The sequence below is a fragment of the Schistocerca piceifrons genome, chromosome 1, assembly GCF_021461385.2.
Source record: "Schistocerca piceifrons isolate TAMUIC-IGC-003096 chromosome 1, iqSchPice1.1, whole genome shotgun sequence".
Taxonomy (NCBI): domain Eukaryota; kingdom Metazoa; phylum Arthropoda; class Insecta; order Orthoptera; family Acrididae; genus Schistocerca; species Schistocerca piceifrons.
Genome location: NC_060138.1, coordinates 197,697,317 through 197,710,014, shown reverse-complemented (window position 1 = coordinate 197,710,014; position 12,698 = coordinate 197,697,317). Strand labels below are relative to the sequence as shown.

General features: G+C 41.6%; 1 protein-coding gene across 1 annotated transcript in view; it reads left to right on the top strand.

Annotated features, from left to right (window-relative positions):
• The window catches only part of LOC124799287, a 292,389-nt gene that overhangs the window by 225,854 nt on the left and 53,837 nt on the right, over nucleotides 1-12,698 (top strand). Inside the window, exons 13-15 of the mRNA XM_047262901.1 lie at nucleotides 302-459; nucleotides 1,310-1,438; nucleotides 11,748-11,932. Coding sequence (XP_047118857.1) covers nucleotides 302-459; nucleotides 1,310-1,438; nucleotides 11,748-11,932 — 472 coding nt within the window. The remainder of the gene's footprint in view (nucleotides 1-301; nucleotides 460-1,309; nucleotides 1,439-11,747; nucleotides 11,933-12,698) is intronic.

Below are 12,698 nucleotides of genomic sequence, written 5' to 3'. Positions count from 1 at the left end.
CCACACGAATCAATAAGAATTGACAAACGGGACACATGCTACAGAGGCTGCCGTACCAAAACAGTATGTCTGTTTTTACCGACATGATCTTCGATAGTACGTCACAGCTAAATCTCATTCCATGACAGTCTGAAATGTCAGCAGTCGACCAAGTGTTCACCAACTGAATTTTCGTCAAATGAAGTTTAACACATCCAATGGGGAGCTCCATCTATTTCTGGCGGTTTCGTTGGACGCGTACGAGGACAGTTCTGTCATTGCTGCTTATGTGCTTCATATCATGGCTTTTTGTGTTTTGCAGGTATCCTAGTGATTTTAGACTTCGTTCCGAACCACACCAGTGACAAGCACGAGTGGTTCGTAGCTTCGAGCGATCCAACACACGAGAACCACGAAGTCTACAAAGACTATTATGTGTGGCTCGATGGCAAGGGCAATGGATCGTTGCCAAATAACTGGGTGAGTTACATGTCAACTGACCTACAACGTTCAGATTCTTACTTTTCTTAAGGCAAGCAATCAATCTGCAAATTGTAACATAAATTTTACGTTTTTAGGTATGTGAAACTTTCATTAATTTCTACTTTTATAGATTTATTCTAACAAAGATTTGTTTTATAATTAAGAAACATGGAATTGTGCTTGTGCAACTGGGCTACGGCTGCCTGTGTTATAGAATGGTTCCCGGACAACCGCTGCATACTCGACAGGAATCTATAGAAAGCACTGCAGCTAGGTATAGGAGCCATAGGTCTCACTGACGAATGAACTATTAGTCGAAACCGTGGAAGGCCACTTACCAATATGAATAAAGTGCCTCGCAATAAATTCCTCCACAGACGTTCAGACGCCTCATTGAAAGTGTTCCCAGCCGCGTTCAAACCATCATAAAGGTGCAAGATGGACACACCACAAAGTAATGTCCACTAACGTGTCTGAATACTTTCGAGCGAACATTTTCTCACTTCACTACACATATTAGTTATTTGAAAACAAACACTATAACGTGATTTTGTGCGACACCGCCTTTGTTTTTGTCTCAGCGGTTCTCTGGTACGGTGCCATTGTTCAAAATTTTGTGGAGAGCCTGACAGATAGTGCGAGATTGGTAGAAAGGAGAATCAGTAGCTGAATCTGTGAAGCGTGTTGAGTCACTCATTGAAAAGGCGAGAGTTTGGGCCCAGACCCACTTCCAATAGCAATCTGTGACACATTTTTTAACCATCACTTGTCCCGCGTGGGTACAAGCATTTCACCCACAAAATTAATCGAATGTTTGACATTAATAGAGTTGCTTGTTCCGTTGCAGAAAAATATGTTCGACGAGGGAAGCGCTTGGAAGTGGAGCCCGACGAGAAAGATGTACTACTTGCACCAGTTCCACGAGAAGCAGCCAGATCTGGACTACAGGAACCCAAATGTCCTCAGCGCCATGCAGGTAAGCAACGGATGATGGCGTCGAGCGTCTTTGGCAAGGCCGTACTTAAGAAATGTGCAGCACGCAACACTCCTTCCTTCTGCGAAGAACACTGCTCAGTAATACCATCGTTCTCGTTGCAATGCGCGCTGTTTGTCTCTCTGACACAATTACCTCGAGAACGGTTAAGAAAACACTAAACGGGTATACTCGAATTCATCTATTCCAATACTACGTCCATTTAACTGTCTTAATACAAATAGTATGTGCGATTCAAGAATCATAAAAGAAGTTTGTGTACATGGAAGAAGCCTGGAGCTACTGACAGGTTTCAGATATATTATATATAATGGTAAGACAGAGATTTAGGAACCAGGTTTTAAATTGGAAGACATTTCCAGGGGCAGATGTGGACTCTGACCTCAATCTATTGGTTATGAACTATAGATTAAAACTGAAGAAACTGCAAAAAAGAGGGAATTTAAGGAGATGGGACCTGGATAAACTGACTAAACCAGAGATTGTACAGAGTTTCAGGGAGAGCATTAGGGAACAATTGACAAGAATAGGGGAAAGAAATACAGTAGAAGAAGAATGGGTAGCTTTGAGGAATGAAGTAGTGAAGGCAGCAGAGGATCAAGTAGGTAAAAAGACGAGGGCTAGTAGAAATCCTTGCCTGACAGAAGATATATTGAATTTAATTGATGAAAGGAGAAAATATAAAAATCCAGTAAATGAAGCAGGCAGAAGGGAATACAAACGTCTCAAAAATGAGATCGACAGGAAGTGCAAAATAGCTAAGCAGTCATGGCTAGATGACAAATGTAAGGATGTAGAGGCTTATCTCACTGGGGGTAAGATAGATAATGCGTACAGGAACACCCAGTTCTAAGCAAAGAAGGGAAAGCAGGAAGGTGGAAGGAGTATACAGAGGGTCTAAACAACGGCGACGTACTTGAGGGCAATATTATGGAAACGGAAGATGATGCAGATGAAGATGAAATGAGAGAAACGATACTGCGTGAAGAGTTTGACAGAGCACTGAAAGACCTAAGTCGAAACAAGGCCCTGGGAGTAGACAACATTCCATTAGAACTAATGACAGCCTTGGGAGAGCCAGTCCTGACAAAACTCTACCATCTGGTGAGCAAAATGTATGAGACAGGCGAAATACCCTCAGACTTCAAGAAGAATATAATAATTCCAATCCCAAAGAAAGCAGGTGTTGACAGATGTGAAAATTACCGAACTATCAGTTTAATAAGTCACGGCTGCAAAATACTAACGCGAATTCTTTACAGACGAATGGAAAAACTGGTAGAATCCGACCTCGGGGAAGATCAGTTTGGATTCTGTAGAAATATTGGAACACATGAGGCAATACTGATCCTACGACTTATCTTAGAAGCTAGATTAAGAAAAGGCAAACCTACGTTTCTACCATTTGTAGACTTAGAGAAAGCTTTTGACAATGTTGACTGGAATACTCTCTTTCAAATTCTGGAAGTGGAAGGGGTAAAAAACAGGTAGCGAAAGGCTATTTACAGTTTGTACAGAAACCAGATGGCAGTTATAAGAGTCGAGGGACATGAAAGGAAAGCAGTGGTTGGGAAGGGAGTGAGACAGGGTTGTAGCCTCTCCCCAATGATATGCAATCTGTTTATTAAGCAAGCAGTAAAGGTAACAGAAGAAAAATTCGGAGTAGGTATTAAAATCCATGGAGAAGAAATAAAAACTTTGAGGTTCGCCGAAGACATTGTAATTCTGTCAGAGACAGCAAAGGACTTGGAAGAGCAGTTGAATGGAATGGACAGTGTCTTGAAAGGAGGATATAAGATGAACATCAACAAAAGCAAAACAAGGATAATGGAATGTAGTCTAATTAAGTCGGGTGATGCTGAGGGAATTAGATTAGGAAATGAGACACTTAAAGTAGTAAAGGAGTTTTGCTATTTTGGGAGCAAAATAACTGATGATGGTCAAAGTGGAGAGGATATAAACTGTAGACTGGCAATGGAAAGGAAAGCGTTTCTGAAGAAGAGAAATTTGTTAACATCGAGTATAGATTTAAGTGTCTGGAAGTCGTTTTTGAAAGTATTTGTATAGAGTGTAGCCATGTATGGAAGTGAAACATGGACGATAAATCGTTTGGACAAGAAGAGAATAGAAGCTTTCGAAATTTGGAGCTACAGAAGAATGCTGAAGATTAGATGGGTAGATCACATAACTAATGAGGAGTAGAATTGAGTAGAATTGGGGAGAAGAGGAGTTTGTGGCGCAACTTGAATAGAAGAAGGGATCGGTTGGTAGGACGTGTTATGTGGCATCAAGGGATCACCAATTTAGTTTTGGAGAGCAGCATGGAGGGTAAAAATCGTAGAGGGAGACCAAGAGATGAATACACTAAGCAGATCCAGAAGGACGTAGGCTGCAGCACGTACTGGTAGATGAAGAAGCTTGCACAGGATAGAGTAGCATGGGGAGCTGCATCAACCAGTCTCTGGACTGAAGACCACAACATCAACATGTTCCTTTTCATCAGCTATATTGGTTTAATTGTTCTTCGTTCCGCTAGTACTGATTTTGGCCCAATTGACAATCTTATTGTACATAGAAAACCCCAAATCCAACCAGTGTCCTGTCTTGTCAGCAACACTTTCTTCGGGGGAGCTTACATCTGCTCAAAATACGAACTCCGCGCCTTGCACACAGATATTCTCTGCGGTGACCTGGTACTCTTTTGGTTTGCAGAAGCCTTCTGTTTTATATTACGGCCTACGCGCGGTACTCATCTATACAGTTTTCAATAAAGCATGCACTTATGTCTCCCGTGGTTCTTTTCCACCACAGTCTATATCTCTCCGCTTCTGGGTATTTATGAGAATAACTGATGTTGTGCGAAATCTTCTCAGATCTGGTTTCAACTTATTTTTAATAACAGGTGGAAACGCTCTCCTGAAGAAGTAGTTTGGCCGTTCTAATTATCGTACGTTCACCGAATGCTATGAGTTTTCTGTTACCTTTGCTCCTATTACGACGAACAGGTTCAGTCTCCTTCTTCTTCTTCCTTAGCGTTTGTCCCACGTGCTGGTGGAGTCCGCTGTTTTGGCTCGTTGTCGCCACTTCTCGCGATCTTGTGCCTGATCAGGGTGAAGGCCTGAGGTCATGAGATCTTCATGCAGGATGTCAAGCCATCGCTACCTTGGTCGTCCTGTCGTTTCCCATTTACATTTAGGTTGAAACTAGTCTTAGCCATTGTTGTCTCGTCTGCTCTAAGGACATATCCGTACCAGCGTAGGCAACTTTCTCTCATTTTGTCTAGTATTCGTGCAACACCGTATAGCCTGCGTACTTAATTATTTGTGACGTGGACATGCAATGTTAACCCCGACGTCCACCTAAGCATTTTCGTCTCCATAACATCAAGTCTTTGCTCTACTTCCTTTGTTGAAGGCCAGCATTCAGCCCCATACAGTGCAACTGGGTGGATTACCGATCAGTATACTTTTGATTTGAGCCTGTTTTGAATTTTCTTGTCGCGCAGTACTCCAGTAACCGAACGCCATTTCAGCTACGCGCAGCTAAGTCGGTTGGAGATTTCTGCGCTGAGATTTCCATCGGCAGCAATTGTCGAGCCCAGGTACTTAAAAGTCATTGCTGTTGGGAGGTCAACACCATTGATTCTGATGGTTACGGAGGCATTTAAATATGTGGAAAGGTAACATGTTTTCATCACATTGATCCGTAGTCCTACATCTGCGAGGCGGTCATTCCACGCATGCAATTGAAGTTGTGGATCATTCTTATCTTCACTGGCCAGTAGCAAAGCATCAGCATACAGTAACGTCCAGGGTGAGATTTTCTGCAGATTTCTTGTGACGGTATCCATGACATTGATAAATAGGAGCGGTGACAGAGCAGATCCCTGATGAACTCCCCACAGAAATAGGGAAGTCGTCAGGTAGTCCGGCAGCTGACTGTAGCCGGCTCTTCGGGTTCTGGTAGAGCACTCTAATGCACCTAACGAACCCTTCAGGTACTCCATGGTCTCGCAGGGCAATCCAAATTAACGCGGCCGGCGGCTGTGGCCGAGCGGTTCTAGGCGCTTCAGTCCGGAACCGCGCTGCTACTACGGTCGCAGGTTCGAATCCTGCCTCGGGCATGGATATGTGTGATGTCCTTAGGTTAGTTAGGTTTAAGTAGTTCTAAGTCTAGGGGACGGATGAACTCAGATGTTAAGTCCCATAGTACTCAGAGCCATTTGAACCATTAGTCCTTCGAGAGATATTTTGTCTCCGACTTCCCAATATCCTACCAATAAAACCCACCATACACAGGCAGTAGTGTTGTGCTAACTACAATTGGCGATTTTAAACAGACACTTATTCCAGCTTTTGTTGGTCACAAAGCTGTCTGGGACCAGAGGCACACTGAGCATCATAACCACTCTGTGGAGGATAATATCAGATGTGATTAAGTTTGGAAATTTATTCCTCTGTTCTACGAAACGTATCGTTTACTCTTTTTTTATTAGAATATTAGCACAAAAATCTACAAGTGACAGGTGTAGTGCATGAAGTAGATATGGCTAAAATCTGATGAAATCTTGTCTCAGATTAAGTAGGCCTACAAATCCCTATTCAACAAAAATACGCAAATAACTTTCGATCGAATCTTCATATCTTAAACTATGTTGGTTCAGTGATATCTAAACTGGAAAATTTATTATGAGATTTGTAACTGTCTGAAAAAGTGATCTTGATATTTTTTGAGCTGTTGTTAGAACTGTTGAAATCAAATGCAGTGTGGACGATCTACATTCACACATAACCTCTTCTTGTTTGTCGTTGTCAGTAACTATAGTTTGACATGAGCAAACCATTATTACTGTCATCACATGTTGTGTAGAATATAGTTTTGGCTTTACACACTGAAAGTAATCCGTTCAACTAGCGATGTGAACAGCTGAAGGGTGTAAATCGCCACCGGAAAGCGAGAAGCCGCGCAAGCAGCAAGCAACGATGTGCCAATAGCAGGGCTGCAAAGTAACGTAACAAGGCCCCCAGCGAGCAGTGCAGGATGTGGTGTGCCAGTAAAGAGCAGCAAGATGCCAGCAGCGAGGCTGCAGCGTAAACATAGCCTTACCGGCGCATTTAAACTACACCATCGTTATTTGGCTTGCTGCTAATTACTGCCGCCGGGATGACCGAGCGGTTCTAGGCGCTGCAGTCTAGAACCGCGCGACCGCTACAGTTGCAGGTACGAATCCTGCCTCGGGCATGGATGTGTGTGATGCCCATAGGTTAGTTAAGTTTAAGTAGTTCTAAGTTCTAGGGGACTGATTGGTGACCTTAGAAGTTAAGTCCCATAGTGCTCAGAGCCATTTGAACCTTTTTTTGCTAATTACTTTCCTCGCCAGGCGACGATATCAAGTTGGTTTGTATTTGGGGCAGAGACCATCGCTGGCCATCCGGAAACGAGAGCTGTGATTGGCTGCTTCAGTGGCACTGAAGCAGCGCCGTTGCTTAGAGAACTACCCCTCATACACACGGTTTCTCTCGCACCATACACCTACATTGACATTCATACTTCTTAAGCCATAGTGAGTGTACAGCAGAGGGAGCATCCCGTTGCATCACATATGAATGTTTTTTACTGTTTCTGTAGAGTATGGAACATGGGTAAAATAACTGCTTAAGTGTCTCTCTACAAGCGGCAAGAAGTTAATTATTGCCTTCACGATCCCTGCAATAGTGATAATAGGGGGCTGCAGTATATTCCTCACTTAATACTGGTACTTAAAACTATGTAAGTAATCTTTGGCGACATAATTTCCATCTATTTTCAAACATTTGCCACGTCAACTGTTTCTACATTTTCATGATGTCCTCCTCTGGGCCAAATAAGCATGTGACCATTGGTGCTGCCCTTGGGTGTGAAATGGGTCCATTATCAGCTGATACTTGTATTTGGTATGAATACCACACAGTTGAGCAATATCTTAGAGTGAGTCACATGAGCATCTTCCAAGTAAGTCTTTTGTAGATTAACCATATTTTTCCAGTACCCTACCAATAAAATCGCCATAGGCTGACAGCAATGTCGTGAGCTTCCGAGATAATTTACAGAGAGAGAATTTCAAATGATGGTTTTACACAAACACTTATTGAAAATATTTTTGGATGCTAAGCATTATGGAACCTGAGGCATGCATATCATCACAACTGATTAGTGATGGATAACATTTCAATTCCTTTCAAGATAATTCGGGTGGATTCTTCGTATATTTAACTATTTCTGGCTCAGTAAATTTACAGTGGAAAATTTGTCATGAAAAAAGTGAACTTCATATTTTTGAGCTGTTAGAAATGATGAAAATATCTGCATTCTGGACAGTCTACATTCAAAGAAGGATAGATACATACTTTTTCTTCTTTCTTTTTTTCAATAACTACATTTTTGGCGCGAACGATCACTATTACTGTCGTTATACGTAGTCTTTGCTTCGTTCTGCAAGTAATCTAGTCAACTTGCTACGTGGACAACTGCGGGATAAATTTTCACGGCTAAAAGCGAAATGCCTGCTTGATGAGTGAGTAGCGATGTGCCAGCAGCGAGGTTGCAGAGTAACGTGACAGGGCACACGTGAGCCGCGCTCAGCGAGGCTGCAGTATAAACGTACCCCAGGCTCCCTGCATCAGCTCCTGCCCCACTACAAAAAGGCTCAGATTATCAGGTCTGCTAATGACAAAATTTAAGCTTTGGAAAAAAAAGTTAAAAAATATACATTACGTCCATTTAAACACTATGCCACTGCAAAATTTTGTACCTGGTCAGTACTTGGCTTTCTCTGGTTTCTTGACAGTTTACGATGCAGAAACAGAGCCTATATTATTTAGCCAACTGTAATTGCCTGTTTATATTCTTCTCAAATTACTCACAAAAATGTTAATTTTAGAGTAAGGCGAGTCAAACAAGGATTTAAACGAGAATTCAAGCTCTCACACACATTTGTTGTTTTCCAAAGAGTAGGGGACTCATCTGGGCAAATACGAGGAGAGAAAGATACGTTTTGGTGATCAACACGTTTTTCTATGAGATGGACAGCGAACTGTGTGAGCGATGGGATTGTGTGGCATAATGCACCTGTTACTGCACGATTAAAGGAAGGAAACAGTAATGAAGCCACGTAGTGTGTTCCTGCTAAAGTCTAATGCAGTGTTATGTCTCACACTGCTGGTGAACACTCCCACTTCCACAGCTGAGTCCGCTAATGCACGCTTGTCTGATGGCACGGTCTGTAAGGTAGGCTGCTTCGAATCATCATAGTGAAAAATTCTCACTTCTAGCATTTCGCCAGCAAGCGGGGGATTGGTGGGGATGTAAATTTCTTGTGTCCTCTATTAAATACATCTCTCTGCAGTGTCTCATGAAGTGAGGATAGGTGATATCGTTGATGGTGATCCCTCCATCAGATTTGGACATTAACCTCCATGGCCCCTTGGTGCTAGTTGAGAGGAGTGAGTATATGTTGGCAGCAGGTTTCACCCTCTTGCTTCCCTTCATCAGAAACAAGATGAACACAATATCACACGGCACACCCACTCATCATAGTCATGCATGTGATACAGGTACACACTCGACACTTCACAACAAGTCAGAGGAAGGCAAAAGGCAAAGCACCTCCACTAAGGTCTTGACAAGGGCAGCGATTCAGGATTCCTACAGCAGGTCCCCTGTGTCCATTCTCTGAGTATGGAAGCACTTTGACTTTTGATGTTGATTAAATTCAAAGACATGGATATAAAGAAAAGTTTACTATGTCGTACCTTTGTATCTGCACAGTGAGTATACTAATGTGTGCAAACTTAGCTTACGACTTAGCGCGCAAATGGACAAAACATCTGAACTGTCTTCCCAAGCCCAGGGTGTCAAACAGACATTCTAAATAAATGTGACCCTGGCCCTGTAAGGCAGGTAATATTAAGTGCAAATGGTAACAAAAATCGATAGAAATGCTGCTGTCACGTACCTAGAATGCATGAATTAATAAAAGTGAAAGTTTGGTTCTATTCTAGAAAGACAGAACAGCTATTCTTTTTTTATTCTACATATAATTTATCAACTGTTGCTTTCAGGGGTCAAGTGATAAACAACAATCATGTTCAATTGCTTTTAACACTCAATAACAAAATAATTAAGTCTTGGACATACTGAAATGATGATTATTAAAATCATTATCCCTACACATGAAAAATTTTTCACAGGAAAGAATTATTATTAAAAGTCTCGTCAGCTCATTTAAACCTACATTGTCATAGCTGGTCAATGCACTGAGCTGGTGGAGAATAAATGTACTTTTTGAATCAATGAAAAAACTCTCATGTACTCAGTGTGAGGGTAGGTTAGTATCAAAAATGGTTCAAATGGCTCTGAGCACTATGGGACTTAACTTCCGAGGTCATCAGTCCCCTAGAACTTAGAACTATTTAAACCTAACTAAGGACATCACACACATCCATGCCCGAGGCAGGATTCGAACCTGCGACCGTAGCGGTCGTGCGGTTCCAGACTGTAGCGCATAGAACCGCTCGGCCACTCCAGCCGGCGTTAGTATCCTAGCTTTTGATATTCAGTGGTCAAAGTGTACACAAGTTGGAGGGAGCAAAATCTAGACAGAACACTCACTGTGGCCTGATGCATGATGGTACTTTACCAAGTGGCATCTGCAACGGTGTTGTCTCCATGCAGGATCTGAAACGCTAATTTCCTACTCTGGCCTTGATTGAGTTCACTCAGTCGCCACTTTACTGCGTTCCGTAGAACGTTAATCTTTCCCTAGTCAAAATAAAGGCTATTGCACACTCGCTATGGGTTGGAACGATGTGCACAATTTCTTTGCCCACAAAAATTGCCGCAACAATAATTAACTATCGCTTTGCTATCTGTCGCCAAGGTACGTGAAGTGTAACATCCTCACTTCGCAGAATGCAAAGCTCTCAATGCCCTCGCTTATTTCCACACACTTGCGCGGTCCGCCAAAAGACGAGAGAGATATAGGTCTCAAAATGCTACTATACAATAGGGATGTGCCCACCGTGTCGCGTCTGCATCGCTAAGTATGGCTTCAGCCAATCACCGTCTCGCTAGAGGTGAATAAACATTTTTTTTTCTTGCTGGTTTGCAGCCTAGCCCTGTTAATGATGAGCAGCCACTTCCCCTTGGTCCCAGCCTTATTGACCATAAAAGGTATAATGTATTGTTCTGGCCTTATCCCTTTCTGCGCTGAAGCTCGCCATTCTCTTCCTAAATGTGATTTTTGTGATATCATTAATCAGTTGCTCGGTTCTTCTCCAGAACGCGTTTCACTTTAACTTGTTTGTTTATGCCAATCCATATATTGGAAGATATTGTTTTGTTAGTTTTGGATACATGAGGTTAAGTGCGATTGCCTTTTGTTGATATAATATGATTATTATTTTCTGAGGATCTCATACTGTATCATCCTGTCATTGTGATTCAAGCTCATGTAAGGTCCATAAAATCAGGATGCCTCACTACTTAGTAAACACTTCTTTCCAGTGGCCCAAATGAAACTACTTTTTACTGCCATTTTGTGCCTTTTAAAACACAACATATAATGAAATCAAACCGATCGTTGCGAAATTGAGAGTTATCATTTTCTTCCACCTTCTCCTTCAATTATGCTTTACAGAAGTTGTTTCCAGGAGTGTCTAACCTTGTACTGTAATGTGGTACTTGTTGTGTATATGACTGTAGATCTCGTTACTGTGTCATTTATTGTACACACTAATATAAATATATTTGGAGTCTTGTTTTAGTAGTTTAAGACTTAATTCTGAATTTTCAAGTTTTCTTAACAGTTGTTTGTAAGTTACGTTTTATTATGATGAAGTATCTCTGACTCTCATATTCTCTCGAGACCTGACGAAATTAATTAAAATTAAGAGAGAACGCAGCATTGCTTCAAATCATAGGGCTAACCATGTAGCCTGTTAACTATGTTGTTATTGTGATTGACATTTTCCAATTTCTTAACATTTTCGTTTGTTTCTTTTCCCCTTTACACGCATCTTATTTTCAGCATTTATATAGTTACTTGTTTCTGGGCAACGTAGTATGCCAAATGTCTTCCCTAGAACTTCCGACATCCGTCTGATGCGTGTTATCATTTCTTAATTAGGCTAGGATTTTGGCTATTGTGTAATTGATTCGTTGCAGAACCAAGGGTTTGTAGCTGAAGTTTGCTAATAATTTTCGGTGCGAAGAAATGATATACGGGTGTACCAGACACGTTCTCTGTTCACAGGGGGAGATGAAGTTCTGGCTGGACAAGGGGGTGGACGGTTTCCGCATGGACGCTGTGATGTGTCTGGTGGAGGCTGAGGGTTTTCCTGACGCCATAGAGGGCCAACCTACACCCATGCAGCACCAGGACGAGACGTACGTCGTCATACAAGAATTCAGGAAACTCATGGACAATTACAGACACACGTAAGTTGGATTTTTTGTGGCATTAGCAAATGAAGATGTAAGTGCAAGAAATGGATAATCACCATTTTTCGTGAAAATAAGTTGCTTTTCTCACAGATTTGTGTGCACAGGTACCCTCTATCCTCCAGTGTTTGAATTTCTAGAATATGTTGAATATTTTGGTAACTCGGTGGTATTTCAGTTCAGTAATCTTTTTAGAGCGCAGAAAGTATATACCCGGAAATATCAATTTCTTGCTCTTGGTCAAACTAGCCTCAGCTGCCGTTGCTAGAAAAAACCAAATGAAATTGTAACAGTCGTAAATCATTATGTACAAAACCATGTATCATATGACTTGAAACACTGTATATTTTCACAGATAATTATGGAGGAGAGAATGAAAATATTTTAGACGCTTGAATATTTGCGCACACTTGTTGCGCCTGCTAGATATATAAAGATTTACCACCATTTTCATCAGCATGGCCATTCATTTATGCACTATGAGTGCATGTTTTCCCAAACTGAGAAGATCAAGAGGAAGAAATAATGTTTTTCCTTGCTGGAAAAGGGGCATGATATCGTGTCATCCGCATCCAGTAAATTCACTATGGTGAAAGTGCCACAGGACATAATATTTGATTTTAAATTACATCTGGAGCTACACTACTGGCCATTAAAATTGCTACACCAAGAGGAAATGCAGATGGTAAACGGGTATTCATTGGACTAATATAATATAGTAGAACTGCCATGTGAATACATTTTCACGCAATTCGGGTGCATA